A 17,361-nucleotide genomic window follows, 5' to 3' on the forward strand; every position below is an offset into this window, starting at 1 on the left:
GAGGTACCCTCAGGCGTGTTGGTCAGGTGGGTGGCACTGGCACAGGTGGGACCTGCATTCAGAAGAAGCCGAGCTGCTTTTTCTCCTGCTGCTGCCTCCATTTGGCCATGCTGTAGAATTCCTTCTTGGACTTCCCAAAGATATCTTGGAAGTCTGCATCTGAGAGATATGACTGGGGGGGAAATGGGGGTGCAGAAGGTGTGTAGATGCAGAGGAAGGATCTGAGCCCTGAAACCTGCCCCACCCACTAAGAGGTGTCGCCCCAGGGCTCTAGGTGCTCCTCACCCACCTATGTAGCCCACCCATCTGGAACACATCTCCCTGGGACACCTGCCCACTGCCATATTCAGTGGCTCATGCTCTGGGTTCCTTGGGCTGTTAGATGCATTCATGTGTTAGACGAGGGGCAGGGGTCTCGCATGCCTACCTCCTTGTGGGCCGGGTCCACTCCCTCTGGCAGGTCCTTGGCAGCCTGGTACATGAGTTGTTCGCGGCGCAGGCCCCCGTTGATGGTGGCTCTGGGGCTGCTGGGGTAGCTGCTGCTGCTGTGGCTGCTGCTGGTGCTGCCACCTGTCTTGGAGCTCAGCTCCAGCTCGCTCTCTAAGCTGTCGTGGGAGCTCCTGAAGGTCTGCAGGCCCAAGGTGCCTGCCCTGCCATTTCTTGGCCAACGGGACAAGTGGAATTTGTTGACTTCCTGTCCAGAGAGAAGACTCAGGATGGGGAATGTGGGAGCTAGGCTCCCACAGGGAGACACACTGAACTCACTGGCCTCTCTGCTGCCAACTGCAACCCCTGCTACCTACCAGGGACTGGCCCTTCCGTAACCATTGTGCCCATTTGGAGCATACCATCTGAGCCCAGACCCCTGGAGGGGGCTTGGCAGGTTCTAATACTCACTGCTGTGATCCTAGAGATGGCAGATATGGCTCCCAGGCTGCCCTCCACCACCTCCTCATAGGATGGGTTGTTCTGGGGACAAGAATGGGAAGGGGGGTGGTGTGGCAGGATGAAGTGGCAGCAATGGGATCCAGGAGGAGACAAGAGGACAAGGCCATGTCTCCCCCAGCCACTGGAGGTCCAGGGCGATGCCTCCTTACTGTCAGCCCAAGGCAGGCCCCTCTCCCCTGGATTAAGGTGGGGTGAAGGGACCCTCAGGCTTTACTCACAGTCCACTTGTAGGGGTTCCAGGTGAGGAACCATCCAGTGAAGGTGGGAGGTTCATGGCCCTGCTTGACCAGCACGATGGGTGTAGCCAGGCTCCTCCCTGCTGGATGAGTCTTCAGGTACTCCTGACCCCAGGCCACCGCCTCCTTCTTCCACTCACTGGCAGCTTCCCCAAGCCACAGGAAGATCTGGGCCACAGAGGGGCCTGGCCTTGAGTGGGTGGAGGGCTGCCCAGGGCTCACCACATTTTTCCCTCATATCTATTAGATGGTCTCAGAACCCCACCCCACCCCATATATACACATCCCCCCAAAAGACACATACACACATGCACAAACACACCAACTCACAAAAGTGCCTGTAGGCATTCGATCCCAAATATTTGTTATGCACCTATTGTGTGTCAGGCACTGTTCTACGCACTGGGCATTCAACAATGAAAAAAAACAGCTAAAAGTCCTGCCCTTGTAGTATTTTCATTTTACTGCAGAGAGAGTAAAATATGCAGCATATTAGATGGAGAAAAGTAATGCAGGGAAAGAAGAAGGTGGTGGTGGCAGGTGGGGGTGGGGGGATACTGTCATTTTATTTTTATTTAAGATTTATTTATTTATTTATACAAGCACTGGGTACAGTCAGAAGCGCAGGAGGATGAGAGAATTCACCAGAGCCAGAGCAGGGAGCAGAACAGGCAGACCGATGAAGTACACTGCTGAGGGGAGCAGTGGGCATGGCAGGAGAGGTCTGCCACGGCATGTGGGACCCTCGCTGGCCGCCGGGGATCGAACCGGCGCTGCAGAGGCTCCAGGCAGTTTCGCAACCCAGCGTTCAACCGCTGTGCCACCAGGGGAGGCCCAATATTGTCATTTTAAACTAGAGTTAGAGGAAGACTTACTGAGGACATTTGCTAAGATCCGAGGGAGGTGAGGGAGTAAGACGCACGTGTGTCTAACTGGAAAACAACCAACGCAAAGGCACATTGCACACCTGGCAGGAGACATGAGGCAAGGAGGCCTCTGAGAGTGGAGCACAGCAAGCGGGCGGGAGAGGGAGAAAATTGGGTCACAGAGCTGGGGCAGCCCAGTCACACGGGGCTGCAGTAAGGGAGGGCTTAGGTTTTGTTCTGAGTGAGATGGTTTGGCTCAGCCTTCATGTCCACATTCACACAGTCACAGACAGTGCAGCCGAGACACACAACCACAGCTAGACACAATCCCCACGACCACCTGCCAGACAGCAAATCAGACACACACAGTCACTCAGAATTGCATGTAAATAATCACAGGTAGCATGCAGTCACACAGGTAGCCTCAGGCACTGTCACACCAGCCACAGGCACTCAGTCCCCTGGAATCACATACCATCTCCAGGACAGTTACACACAACTATGAAACTGGTCACAATCACACATGAGCCCCAGTCACACAGTCAGTCTCCACAGCCTCATCACCATCCTGCGGTGACACAGTCACTTAGTGTCACACCATCACACAGACCCACCACAGGCTTACATGCAGGCATACTACCAGAAACACACACATGCCCAGTCACACAGCTACAGACACACCCATGCACACCCCAGTGGGCCAGGGGCGGCTGCCTCACCTCCTGCCAGGTGTCCAGTAACATGACGTCATGCTTGTCCAGGTCCTCTTGGCTAAAAAACACCACTTCCATGAGGACCAGGCAGCCCACCTTGCCGGAGCACTCGAACAGTCGTGGCTGGAAGTTGAAGACGTCCTCCTGGGGTCTGGCGGCATGGACACAAGGCCATGAGGGAGGCAGGAGTCCTGTGCTGCTCACCAGTGGGGCTCCATGAGCTCTCAGCACAGGGAGCCCTATCCCAGGGGCTAGGGACCTCTCCTCTAAGCTCCACCCACCCCATCATTCGTTCTGGGAATGCCCTGCTCTCTCTGGGCCTCAGTGTCCCCATCTGTCAGGGGAAAAACAAAATCAGCGACCTGTCCAGTGCCAGTCAGCTATGGCACAAGCTAGCCCATTAGTTTTCCCAGGAGTGGGCAGATTCCAGAACTGGAGCCTTGTCCTCCCGGGAAGAGAGGAGTACTTGGTCTCACCCCTGGCTGGGAGCCAGCCTCAGACCCGGTTGGTGGGAGATGGGAAGCTAAGTTAAGAAGGAGGCAGTAGTACTTCAGGGTGCAGGAGACTTGGGGGGTATGCAGCCCATAAATCAGCCCTAGAATTCAGGCCTTCTAAGGTCTCCCTCTGCCCCGCAATCCTATATAAAATTCTTGTCCATCTATATACCCCCCCCACCGCCCCCACAGGTATCACGACCCACCGGGGCTGTGGTGGGGTTGGGAGATGGCACATTTTCCTTGTCCTTTGCCAGGTGGCGAGGTCCAGGATTGGGACATTGCAGGGAACACTCTTGCCAGCAGAGGGCGCCACTGCCCCGCGCTCCCTGGCGCCTGTCTTCCTGATCCAAGTTACCCAGAGCCGGGGAGTGGAAGGTGGGTTGTGCCCTGGGGAGCCTCTAGGGAGGGAGTCAGGGGTCCTCAGTTCTAGTCCGACCTATTCATCTTTCTGTGTGACCCTTAATTAGTCACCCACTATTTTCAGGCTTCAATTTCCTCCTCATTGTAAGAACACCCTCTTCCCAGTGCTGTTACCTCCTGTTGCTGGGGTAGGGAGCCCAGCCTCCCAGGGCCTCCCAGAAGTGGGGTGGCTCCTGACCCTCCAGCACCATCTCCTTGCTCTTCCTAGAGATGGTAGCGACCACTACCCGCGCCATCTCACGCTGGTCACCGCTGCAGCCCTGGCAGGTAATGGGCCGGGTCAGTCCCTGGGAAGGTCTTCAGTCCCACATCCCTACTAGGGCCTGAGCCACAGGAGACCCAAAATAATGGCAGGACCAAGGGATCCTGGACCAAGGGATCTCCTTTCTTCCCTGCCTGCACCCCCACCCCCAGGCTCTGTCTCCACAGTTCTGGGTTCAGAGCATGATGGGGATCCTCAGGATCTACGGTTTATGCTGAAGATGAGAGAAAACTAGTAAACTAGACTAGGCCTCCTTTTTACCCAGGAGAACAGGGAAGGGACCTCTCCCTTCTGGAGGCAGGAAGGAGGGAGGCAGCCTGAGCCTGGCCTGGCTCTGGTCAGGGGCCTCCCCCATCCATCTGTCACTCTGTAACTCTCTCAGCTTCCAGGGGGGACACTGTGGCCACCCCCTCTGTCCCTCCCGGGTAACTGAGGCTGGATTTGACATGTGTCCCCCCTGTGAAAAGGACCCGTCCCCAGCTGGCACCACTGCCCTGGGCAGGAGTCAGGTGGTCAGTGCTGGGGGTACCTTCCCAAACCAGAGGTAGCAGATGTCAGACGTGTCCAGAAAGAAGATGTCCCTGGAGTGGAGGGCTGTGGCGCAGGCTGGCACCTCCATGGTCCTGCTGTTGTGGCTGTCGGTGCCCTGCACGTGGAAGAGCCTCGTGGCAGAGGCTGATGGCGCCGCCCCATAGTGCCCAGTGCTGTCCTGCAAGGGAGCAGGGCCTTAGGCTGAGGCAAGGACTCTTGGGGGCCACCTCCTTTCCCAGGGAAGGATAATCTGCCATGGGGTCCTGGGAACCTTCCTTGATGCCACCACTGTTTTCTGGACCCTCTGAGTGAGGAGTGTGAGGAACCTGTCAGTCTAGGATCGGGAACCAGGCCCTTTCTAAATGGGCCCCTCAGCCCATTTAGGACATGATTCCCTCAAGCTCGAAGGCAGAAAGAGGACCCCACTTTGTCCGTCTGACTCCAGGCAAGGTCCTGGCTCCCTTCTTCCCCTGAGCCCCTGCTCTGTGGCTGGTGCTGGGCACAGGCAGAAGAGACTCAGCAGGAGGGAGAAGAGACTCAGCAGGGGTCACCCTCGGGGCTCCTGGGACTCAGAGAAACTGGGGTTGGTCAGCCGGGCCCTGGCTTAGCTGAAGAGACAGTGCTCAACATGTTCTTGAGAGGGCCACGGACACAGGGAGGAGCAGCGAGGCTGTGGCCCCACGGGTGATGTGGGCCCTACCTGGAAGACCACCAGCTGGCCCTTGAGTATGGAGAGGAAGTGAGGGGGCTCACTGCCCATGGTGACGTGCACCAGCACCAGGGCTCCGTGGTACATGAGGTCCAGCTCCTCAGCGTTGTCGCTCAGGGCCTTGATCGCATGCACGGTGGCCTGGTGGCCCTGCAGGCAGGGGCGATGAGTGTAATGAGGGCTGGGTGCAGCTCTTTCCTTCCCTCAGGTCTTTAACTCTGGGCTTTAAAGGGTCTGCTACCCGCCTCAGGCCAGCATACCTGCCACAGGTACAGGAGGTACTGGACACGGCCCATCTTCTGGTAGGTGTAGAGCACCAGGTAGCAGTTGCCTGAGCACAACTGTCCATGATGCTCTGGGTCCACGAGCTGCCTGCATGAGTCCTGGATGCACCATATCTGGGGAATGGGGGACCAATGTGTGCAGGGGCTTCTCCACCTAAACTACCCACCCAGTGCCCACCCAGGCAGCTCTCCTCAGCCTGAGGTTTGCCTCTTCTGTGCAGGCCTGGGGCGCCCCCAGCTTAGCGCCACGTCACACTCTGTGCTGGCATGTGCAAAGATCTACAGGTGACCCTTCCCCTGTGCACATCAGGCTGCACAACACACGTGTTGGCCTGCCCTCAGCCGTGCTGAGCCTGGGTGCAGCGCCAGGATAGACGAGTCCCCACTCGTCTGCCCAGACCAGGACAGCAGAAGCTGGGCAGAAGCAAGGTCTCAGGGCTCTTGGAAAAATTTCCCTTTTTTCCAGTGTCACTTAAAAAAAACCCAAAGACTGTTCAAGGATTGAAAGGAAAACACTTCCTCACACTTGTCACTGTGATTTCTTGTTGCTATGGTAGCTGAGCATGGGCTCTGGACCCAGGTTGGCCCCATGTTCCAGAAGGACCTTTCTGAGCTCCTGTTTTCCCACCTGTAAAGCAGGGATAATAATACCCACCTCCATGTAGCAGGAAACCACTCCTGAGCTTCCTGTGCCCACACAGAGCCTGACTGCGTCTCTGGAGGTCTCCAGACCAGAGCATCCAAGAGCCCGCCTTTTGCAGAAGAGCCTGACTTCGACCTCATAACCTCCAGGAGCAGCACCTATCTGACTGCCAGGCCTCCTGGCTGGAGCCGGGTCCTGCCTGCCAGTCCACTCACCTGGCCTGCTGGGAGGGATCCCCTCCCTGCCTTCCTGCTTGAGGCCTGGGCCCTAAAGCCTTCCTTGCCTCCCTCCCTCACCCTCCTCTCTGCTTTCCTGCCTGTCATCTCTATTGCCCCTGATCCCCCCCACCTCCTCTCTCTGTCTTCTTTACCCCCTTGCTCTGCTTTCTGCTTTGGTCTCTTCCCACTTACTGCCTCTGTTCACCTGTAAATGTGGGATTAGGGTAAAAGTAGGAGGAAACCTGGGAGAAAAGGTATTTTCTCACACCTCCACCTACCTTGAGGATTAGAACCCCACCCACTGGTTGCTGGACTAGAGCCCAGCTATCCATCTTGAGAGTCCCACGGCATCCGGACACAAGCCTTGGGGCAGAATGGGACCACGGTTTTTGCTTCTATTTTATAGATAAAAAGACTGAAGCCCAAAGGAATTAAGGGCCCTGCTCAGGTTTTAGCCAACAAGTCAAGATGCAACCTTGCCCTTTCTGGAGCCTGGAAATGGCCCCCTCTCCTGGCATGTCCCGTTTTGTCCCAGCCAGATAGGTGGCTGGCAGCTTGTGACAGTGTTGGGTGTGTGGGGCTGTGGTTGGGTATGTATGACTGTGAGTCTGTTGGTGTCCTCTGTAGGGGGATGGTGGTGTGACTGTGATCATGTGTGATGCAGTTTGTGCAGTGACATCTTGCAGACGTGTACCTGGCATGACTGAGTGCAACTGCCAGGTATGAGTATGTGTGCCTGCACTATCACATGTATGATTGTGTCACACAGATGATAAAATGGGCATAATTAAGTCGAGGTTTACTGTCCCGCGTGCCATGACTTTATGGACGGAGCCTGTATGGCTGCATGTGATTAGGTGTGATGTGCATGAGCCGCAGTCAGGAGGACATCACTGACTGTGCGCAGAGATGCACCTGGCTGTACCTGGGTCACCTGAGCAGCCTTATCATTCACCTGAAGACAAAGCCTACTCCTCTGAGCTGACGACTCTGCCCATCTCCCCTCTGCCAAGCCAGCTAGGGCCTCTCACCTCCACCTTCCCGGAGCCATCATCCACCATCCTGAGCTGGGCCGCTAGCTCAGGCTGGCTGTGCAGCTTGCCCACGTCCAGCTTTACCAGATTCGGGGTACCTGAGGGGGGGGGCAAAAGGTGTCATTGGCACCCGACCCCGGAGGCACCACCCAGCCCATCACCCAGAAAAGTTCAGATTCGCTCCCACCCCGCCCTCCGGCCTTGCCCCTCTGCTGCCTGCAGCGGTTTAGGCCCCCCCCATCCCCCACCAAGCCCGTCACCCTTCCAGCTGGGGGTCCTGGTGCTGCATCGCTCTGTCCACGTCCGAAAGAGCTGCTTGAACGCGGCCGACTCGGCGCCGTCACTTAGCACCTCCACGTTGGTGTGGGTCGGGTAGCCCTTGGCCTGGATGAAGCCCTGCGGTGCGGACTTGCTCAGGCGTGCGGGCCCCAGGGAGCACTGCTCTCCGCACCCGCGGGACCCCCCCGTCAGGCTGCTGGGCCAGCTGAGCCCTGAGCAGCGTTAATTAACAGGGCTCATGACCCACTTAGCGCTTAATGAGCCAGCTCTGGGCCCCAGAAGGCCCGGGAGGAACCCCCCTGGCGTCCCCCGCCCCCCTCCTGGTTCGGAAAGGGCGGGCCTTGGCAACACGTGAGACCCTAGGGGGAGCCTTGTCTTCCCCAACCCCCACCCCCAAATTGAGGGGGCACCAGTGCAGTAGACTCCTCAGTTCTCAAGGCAACCCCATGTCTCCCTTCCACACATGGCTTCTTGGATGCTAGCTGGGGCTCCCAGGGCAGCACCATGCCCATCTCAAACAGGGCCCACAGCACACCAGAGCCCAGCTGAATGCAGCCTTTTTCTCCTGGAAGCTGGACAGGTGCCCCTGCCACACGTAGATCTTGAAACCACCCTGGTCCAGGAAGTAGCAGTCCTGATAGCAAGAGCGGAGCTTGTCAGTGGGAGATCCAGCCCGGGCTGTGACAGTAGGGTGGCTGGGACCGAGAGGGTGGCTGGGGCCAGGTCTGCCTCACCTCCTCCTGCAGCAGATCTTGGGTCAGTGGGCAGGTTGCCAACTCCTGGACCACCAGGTCCTTGCCCTTCTCGTAGACACTGGGGGACAGGCATCCAGATGTGGGCAGTTCAGCCCCTACCTGACCCAGTGCCAATGTAGTCCCCCTTTGCTCCCCTCCCCTTTCTTCCCCTCTGTCCAATCCCACCATGCATACAGAAGGCATAGGGGTTGGGGCCCTGAGTGGAGGTCTTGACTTCACTGCAGCCTTGCTGTGGAAACTTAGGCAGCTCCCTGGCCCTCTTAGGGCCTCACTCACCCAGTCTGTGCAATGGGTTTCTCAGAAAAGCTGCCATGAAAGAGTATCATTTGGGGCCAAGGTTCCCTATGGCCTCCCTCAGAAACCCAGGATCGTCTCTGGAGGGCTTCCCAGAGACACTGTGCTGCTGCAGTAACGGTGGCACGTACACCCACTCTGAACTACTCCACCCCCCGACCCGCTCCCAAGGTCTGCTTACTGGTAGAGGCGGACATTGGCCCTCTGCAGCTGGTCAATGCTCTTGCTGGGTATGGCAGCCTGCAGGTTGGCCACTCTGTGGCCCAGCACAGCTTCCATGATCTGCATGAGGTCAGTGGCTTCGACCTCATCATCCACCACACCAATCTGTGCACGACCACCCCGCTCCCTGTCCCGCAGGCTGCAGGTCAGGGCCAGTCCCTGCAGGAAAAGACCTGGCAGTCAGCGCTTTCCCCGGGGCCCCCCTCACTCCTTAGTGCATCTCAGAGACTTCCTGTCACTGGTCAGCTAGCAGAGGTTGGGAGCAGAGGCTGGAGGCCCCTCATCCTGGCATCTAGGTTACCACCAGTGCAGCATATGAACTCAGCTTGCATATAAGTACTTGTCAGGTTATAGGAAAGCCAAGCTCAACTCTTGGGGTAGCTGGAGGATAGGCACCTGCAGGATCACCCCTCTCCCAGAGCCCTGCACCCCTTAGTTCCCAGGGTTGTCACTGACCCGTGCCTTCTCAGTGATGCTGGTGTTGGGCCCATTCCATTGGATCATCACCTTGCCCAGGTCCAGCAGGAAGACGTCACTCTTATTAAAGCTGTTCCAGGAGAGCTGCACCTACCAGGGCCAGGAGGGACAGGGAGGGAGATGGAGCATCACTGCCAGCACCCAGGCAGGGGTCACCAAAGCCTGTGCCCCCAGGGGAGCAGAACTGGGTGTGTCACTTCTGTGCAACTGGGTGTGTGTATTAGTCCAGTATTAGGTGCGCAGGCATGCATCTGTATAAGCACATATGACTTTGAGGGTCACTCTGTGGGTGCGGCTGTGTGCATCTCTACGTACGAGCAACAGGAGGGGATGCTGTCTTTCAAGGGTGTACATGCTCAAGACGACACTTCTCACTTTATAACCATGACATACGTGTCGGCAGCTATGTGCATGTGCACAGACACGTGCACATAAAGTGGGGCATGCACACCTCTTTATGTGTGTACACAGGGTATAAATTGGGGGCACATCAATGTGAGCAAGGGTGTGAGCTCACGAGTGACAGCGCATGTGCACTGTGTGTGTGCATATGTGCACTTGTGTGGGGGACAGTACGTATCTGTGGATAGTGAGAGTAAAAGTGGGGACTCTAAATAATTCTGCCAGAGTAACAGGATTATTGCATGGCGTCCCTGCCTGACCAGGGAGGCATGGCCCCGGCCCCTGGATCTGTGGGTGACGTTAACAAGATCAGCATTTTCTCTTAATTTCCCTCAAGATGGAAGTAAGAGGCACTCTGTTCTAATTGGCACTAACAAGGGCACTCAGTGGCCTGGGGTAGCCCTGGGAGTGACAGTGGCAGACAGTGTGCGTGCCTGTGGGGTGACAGCTGCAACATGTGGGACAGTACAGGGCTGCATACCTCCACCTCAAATTACTCTATCTTCCCTGGTGCTACTTGGCCCACCTCCCCAAATTCATAATGTGCCCATGAGACAAGAGAAGTAGGGGGTCAGAGAAGCAGTGGCAGGAATGGGGCCCGAAGCTTGATTCTGCCTTCTCATTCAAGATAGGCCATCTGGGCATACCCCCAATTTACACCCTGTGTACACACATAAAGAGGTGTGCATGCCCCACTTTATTTATTTTTAAAGTGTTTTTTTTAATTTTTTTAAAAGTTTTATTTGTTTATTTATTTATACAAGCACTGGGTACAGTCAGAAGCACGGGAGGGTGAGAGAATTCACCAGAGCCAGAGCGGGGAGCAGAGCAGGCAGAAAGACCGAAGTACACTGCTGAGGGGAGCAGCGGGCGGCAGGAGAGGTCTGCGCGCCATGTGGGACCCTCCTCCGGTGGCCGGGGAGCAGCCGGGGATCAAACCGGCGCTGCAGAGGCTGCGGGCAGCTTCGCAACCCAGCGCTCAACCGCTGCGCCACCGGGGAGGCCCAGCATGCCCCACTTTATGTGCACGTGTCTGTGCGCATGCACATAGCTGCCGACACGCATGTCATGGTTATAAAGTGAGAAGTGTCATCTTGAGCATGTATACCCTTGAAAGACAGCATCCCCTCCTGTTGCTCGTACCTCGAGATGCACAGAGCCACACCTACAGAGTGACCCTCAAAGTCATATGTGCTTATACAGCTGCATGCCAAGGCTTTCGTGCCCCCCAATCCTTGCCATCCTCCTCTGTACTCAGTACAGACAGTGGGAGCTGAGTCCAGAGGTTAAGCGGCAGCCCTCACCTCAGTGGCGGATACGTGCTTCCTCCCCTTGATGCGCAGCAGTCGCTGAATGTTGTACATATTGGTCTCCACATGCTTCAGGGACGAGTCCAGGCTTCCCTTCCTGTAGCTGAGGGAGTGGGGCCCACATAAGCCCAAGCCCCACCAAGTGTAGATGTGAACACAGATGTGAGCACATACATGAACATGTGTAGGGACATGTGTGTGCCTGCTTGACACACAAGTGCAAGTACAGATCATGGGTATGTACACAGGGCAGGGGTGTGTATTTGGTTCTCTGAGTGCACATTGCATGTGCATGTACACTTTTGTCCCTGAAGAGACAGTGCATATGTTATTCCATAGATGTGAATACATGTGTTCATACACGTGAATACGTGTGCATACGTGATGTGAATACGTGTATGCACACATAGGTGCATACCCATATTTCTGTAAATAAGTGGGGGCATTAAGTGTGTGTTTATCCATGTGAATATAGATGTGAGTGCATGGAATTCAGGCATCCATATGTATGTGTTGTGGGGGAACATATATATTCATGCATGTGGAGGTATGCCCCATGTGGAGGTGGACATATCGGGTGGGGGGTTCTGCAAGTGCTCATATATATATATACTATACACACGTATTAGGTTCAGATGTGTGAGACAGAAATGATCCAATACTGGCAATTTCCTGTGACTCCACCTAAATATATTGCAAAAATTAATTTTTTAAAGATTTGAAACAATTTACAGCAAAAGACATTTCTACCAAGCACAGTAACAAAGACGTAAACTCAGTATCCATTCCTGGATACATGCACAAGAGAAATAAAAAAAACACGTTGGCACAAAAAGCTGTATATAAATGTTAGTAATAGGATTATCCATAGTGGCCAAAAAGTGGAAATAATCCAAACATCCATTCAGTGATGACCAGATATAGAAGAACGTGGTATATCCATACAGTAGAATATTATTTGGCAAGAAAAAAGAAAGGGCTGATACATGCTATAACAGCAGATGAACCTTGAAAATATTACGCTCAGTGAAAAACCCAAAAGCTCATGGTTGTATAATTTCATTTATAGGAAATATCTATAGGCAAATCTATAAACACAGATGGGGGAAGGAAGTGTTGGGTGCAGGGAAGCAGGAAGAGGGAGGGCTACTAAAGGGTGTGGGACTTTTTTTGGGGTGATGAAATGTTCTAAAATTACTGTGATGGTTGCACAAATATGTGGACAGACTGAAAATCACTGAATTGCATACTTGAAATTGACAGGTTATTTGGTAAGTGATATGGTTCTCAATAAAGGTATCACCCCCCACCCACCAAAAAACTCCCCACACTCTAGGGATAAGCGAATTACTCATCCCAGGCTGCCCAGTTACTCCACCTACCTCCCTGCCCCTTCCCCTCTGCCGCACCCCCTACCCAGCTCACATGATTCCCTGGCGGAAGTAGCTGCGAAAACAGTCGGATTCATGGCCCTGGGCTTCCCGGTGCTGCACGGTGGCCTCGCCCAGCGCCCCCTGCAGGTGTTGCACAAAGGCACCCGCCGCGATCTCTGCTTCTTCGCCTGCCTCCTTCCCGACCCAATAATGCAGGTCACCGGGAGTCCTTTGCTGGGCTTTCAGGCTCTGGAGAACCTAGGGCCCAGGCAGTTGTGTATGGGGGGTGTGGGAGGCCTCTAGGACGCAGGGGCGGGGTGAGGGGCTAGGGCATGGTGAGACAGAGGTCAAGGATGTAACAAGGGCCCTGGGGGGAATGGGCAGGTGCTTCCAAGAACAGGGCGTGGAGAATGGGGAGAGGTGGAAGAGGCCTCAAAGGCAGCAGCCCCTTGCGCGATGCGATTCTCTGGCCCGCAGGCTGCCCTCTCCCAGGGCAGAACTTAGTCTGTGTCATCAGACTGGAGGCTGGGCTATGCCACCCCCTCAGGCAGGCTCCCCAAGTACTCACGTGGAGGACAATGTAGCAGTGTTCCGTGAAGAAGTTTCCATAAGCCCTCTCTGGCACTGGCACCATCTCCAGGTTCTGGGAGAAGAGAGCACCTAGTGACAGCTCAGGAGACACTCCCCACCCAACCCATGACCACCTGGGTGGGGGAGGGGAGGGAGCACTGAGTTGGGGGGTGGGGAGGGATAGTCTCAGTGAGCAGCAATCTCTGCACCAGCTCTGCTGTGTGTCACACTCCTACCTCAATGATCCATATGTGAAGGGCCCTGTGGCTGTTGATGGGTGGGAGGTCCTTTTTGATGTCCATCCTGCTCCAGGAGGGGTAGGGGAGGAGACAACAAAAGCCAGAGTTTTCAGGCTGGAGAACTGTACTCTGGGCTTCAAGTAAGCACTCTCCCCACCGCTAGCTGTCATGGCACATGTCCTTCATTGTAAGGACTTTGCAGACACAGATACCAGGGAGCCAGGACAGGTGCTGCAGGAGTCAGCGTGGAGAGGGTCTGCAAACAGGGACCTAGTGTGTTGGTGATAGTGTGCTGGAAACACGGCTGAGCTCTGACAGGGGCACGCTTTGAACACAGGGTCAACCTCTGCCAACTGACAGGGAGTTCAAAACAGGTTCAGCAGACAGACAAGGCTCTGCATTGGGGCTCACTGTAGTCAGGAGGGGACAGATTCTGCAGGTGAGGACAGATTCTGCAAACAGGGGCAGGTTCTTGAAATGGAACTGAATCCTGCAGACAAAGATGGTCTCTGCACACAAGGACATAGCTGCAAACAGGCACAGGTCTTTTAGACAGTTAGGAACAGGCTACACAAAGACACATGGCACCTGCAGAGAGTGACAGGCTGTGTGGGCAGGAGATGGCTCTGCCTGCAGCACAGGCTCTATAACAGGTATAGGCTCTGCAAAGACATCTTTCTGAGACTGAAGACAGGGATGCAACAGGCACAGGTTCTCTTGACAAAAATGAATACTGTAGACTGGGTCCATCTATGTGCACAAGGACAGCATGTGCAAAATGACACAGCCACTACCTAGGGAAGTCCAGACTGGCTGGGCACATAATCAGAGATTGTGAACTTTCCACATGAAGACTCTAGAAAGTCACAGGTCTGCAGTAACGGAGGAGCTCTGCAGACTGGGAATGGCTAGGCCAATGTGGATGCAGACAAGTCCTGTAGATGGGGACTCTGCCTAAGGGACAGACTATGCAGATAGGGACAGGAACATAGGTAGGTGAGGTTCTGCCAACAGGCACAGCATTCTTCAGTGAAAGAAATGCTTCCTAGACAGAGGCAGGCTCTTGACACAGGCAAAAGTACACTCAGGCTCTGCATGCAGGAACAGGCTTTGCAAACATACCTAAAACCTGCACACAGGGAGGTGTGAACAGGCTAGGCAAACAATCATGAGCTCTGCAAACAGATCCAAGCTTTGAAAAAAGACACAGGCTCTGCAGACAAAGGCTCTACAAACATGGAGTTTCTTCAGAGACAGACAGGATTTACTGACATGAGCTGGCAGGGAAATCAGCTTTGTGTTCAAGCACAGATGCCCCAAACATCGCCAAGATCTTGAAACAGGGCTGGGTTCTGTAGAGAATCTGGGCTCTGCAAACAGGAACAAACTTTCTAGAAAAGAGTGTGAATTCTGGAGATGGACAAAAACTGTGTAAATAGGGACAGGTTCTGCAGACAGACACAGGCTAACAGGTACATGTGAAATCAGGAGTAGAGTGTGCTGACAGGTATAGGTCTGCAAACAAGATGTGCTCTCTACAAGACATAGACTCCGTGCTCCCTGACAGTGATAAACTCTTCATAGGAAAAGATTCTGCGAGCAGATGGTTTCTATCCAAGGAAATTTAGATAGGCTGTGCAAATAGGCCAAGGCCCTGAAAAATGTCATAGATTCTACAAATAGGGTTCAGGTCCTGCAGACAGAACCAGGCTCTGAAATAGGAAAAGACTCTACAAACAGGGCCATGGTCTGGAGACAGACACTTAGGCGGAAGAAACAGGCTGTGCTGACCGGGACGGGCACTGCAAATAGACAAAGCTTGGCAAACAGGCAGAGTGACTTTAGGCAGAAACAAGTGTCCCAGGCGAGGGCACCAGCTTGGGAGGCACCAGACAGGGTCTGGCTCTGCATGGAGGCAGCTTCTGCAATAAAAGCAAACAGAGAAATAGAGACAGACTGTTTCAAGAAACCCGGGTCCTGAAAAAAGACAGACTGAAAATAGACATGGGCTCAGGACAGAAACAGTCTCTGCAGACAAGACAAAGCTTCTGCAAACCCAAGCTAGATGCACACAGAACCGCCTGAGGACCAGGACAAACTGCGGGAAGCCACGGTCTCAGAGAACATGAGCAGGTTGGGCCAGTCAGTTATACCCTCAAATTCTTGCAAAAGGGATTTGCAGACTCTGCAAACAGTGAGTTAGTTCACTTGAGCTTGTGCTCTGTGATTCTGAGCGAGCCGAGGAGGGAAGGAAGGGTGGAGCAGGAGGTGTGCAAGGAAGATGGGGACCCCCAGGTTTGTTAGCTCTCAGCATTTTATTCTCGAATACCCCAGGCTTCCCTATGCTACTCGTTCAGAAACTTCCATGTGGAGTTTCCATTCCTCCACCAATGGAAGTTCTTTCTACGGCTAACCTAAATCCTGCCAGCTGCAGCTTTTTCTTCCTGCTGAGGCTTTGCTCCGTAGATTCAAATGAATGTCTCCCTCCTAGTGGCTGTGGTAGGGCGTTAACTCTATTCCCCTCCCCACTCCACTCTGGCTGTGTCTTATCAATGGGAGAAACTCCCTTGGCCCCACTGACCCTGCAGAAACAGGGTGGGGGAGACCATGGGAACGGGGGTGGGGGGGTGAGAACAGAGCACAGAATCAGAGGCAGAGTGACAGGTGCCCACATGGCTGGCATTCCTCTGCTCTCTCTCCAGGGTCCCTGAGGGCTGGGCTCAGGCCCTGGTGAGCTCAGAGCACACAGTAGGAAACATGGGCCCTCCTGAAGGTCAAGGTGGCCATGGAAGTGTGTGGGGAGGAGCACGGGAGGGGCACCCAGAGCTGAGTCAGGACAGCTGGGGAGACAGGGGGAGCAGTGCTGCCAGGGGTTAGAGCTACTTTACTCCAAACATGGAGCTGGGGGGGGGATCCCCACATGCTATTGGCCTGGGGTCCACAATAGAGCAGGGGATTCCTGAGGCCAGGACTTGGTCCTCTTGGCACTGCGGGCTCCCAGCTGCCTGACGTCTAGCAGGTTCCCTGTGACTGGGTGTTGACCAGACGGAGCCAAAGCAGGTGGAGGATGGCAGCGTCATGCCCTCGAACTACACTCAAACTGCTGGCGCGGTTGACAGCCTGTTGGTGTGACGGCGACAAGTGAGCCTGTCACGGCCATATCATCATGCAGCAGAACACATGAGGCGACGCTGAGTGACAGGTCCAAGGACAGGCAGGGGTGGTGGGGCAGAAGCAGGGCCCAGGCGGGAGAGTGTACAGGCACCAAAAGGAGCTGCGAGCTGCAGGTCAGGTGACAGTGTGAAACTGACAGCACCGCCAAGACCCGCTGGCCTCGGGGCACCCCCGGTCCCACGTGGGACAGAAGTCAAACTGGGGCCAGAAGGTTACTGCTGGGCTGGTCTCCCTGGGAGGTGACAGGATGGCATCAACCTTGGGGCTGGGAGGGTTCTCTGAGAGCCAGTTCCATGCCCACTGTCTTCCAGCTGGGCTCTAGGAGGAGGGGGAAGGAATACTCCTTTTGCCCCCAGCACCCTCTTCCTTCCCCAGGTGGCTCCTTTTTCCTCCAGGGGCTGCCTCCCTCCCCAGCCCTCTCCTCTACCCCTCCAAGCCCTCCCAGCCACAAATCTCCCCTCTTCCCTCTGGGGAACATCTTCCAATCACCTCCCCTGAGTGGGGCCCCCACCCCATGTCCTGTTGCTCCTACTGGAAGCCCCTTCTCTTCCCTGGGCTCCCCACTTTCTCTCCCTGTCACTCAGTCCCTCCTCTGGCACCGCCTTCCTGTAACACAGGAAGGCACTTCCCTTCCTGTGCCCTCTGCTTTCCCGGTGGTGTCCCCACTGAGCACCCTCTCTCCCCCACCTTCCACCCTCCTTCCTGTCACCTCTCCGCTGACTTCTTTGCCTCCTCTGCTGTGCTCTCTTCCTCCTCCAAACACCCCCTTCTCTTCCCAGTGCCTCCTCTTCTCCCTAAGTACCCCTTCTACACCCCCTTTCTCTCCCAATGCACCTTCTCCTCTGCCCTCTCCTTTTCTACCTGGGGTTCTCCTCTCTACCCACCAGGCTCTCCCTTCCTCCTGC

General features: G+C 55.1%; 1 protein-coding gene across 1 annotated transcript; it reads right to left on the minus strand.

The window, feature by feature from the left end:
• Nucleotides 1-58: 58 nt before the first annotated feature.
• On the minus strand, nt 59-13,346 carry VILL (villin like; the record flags this gene model as incomplete). Its single annotated transcript, XM_084248286.1, has 19 exons — nt 13,280-13,346; nt 13,042-13,116; nt 12,526-12,731; nt 11,095-11,203; nt 9,368-9,478; nt 8,871-9,070; nt 8,375-8,453; nt 8,176-8,274; nt 7,610-7,757; nt 7,359-7,459; nt 5,443-5,580; nt 5,174-5,332; nt 4,472-4,651; nt 3,795-3,940; nt 2,770-2,914; nt 1,167-1,352; nt 898-969; nt 428-694; nt 59-172 (listed from the first exon to the last, which is right to left on the minus strand). The coding sequence occupies exons 1-19, from the start codon at nt 13,343-13,345 to the stop codon at nt 59-61; spliced, it is 2,601 nt and encodes an 866-aa protein (XP_084104412.1). The 5' UTR covers nt 13,346.
• Nucleotides 13,347-17,361: the final 4,015 nt, after the last annotated feature.

Source organism: Talpa europaea (assembly GCF_964194135.1).
Source record: "Talpa europaea genome assembly, chromosome: 11".
NCBI lineage: Eukaryota > Metazoa > Chordata > Mammalia > Eulipotyphla > Talpidae > Talpa > Talpa europaea.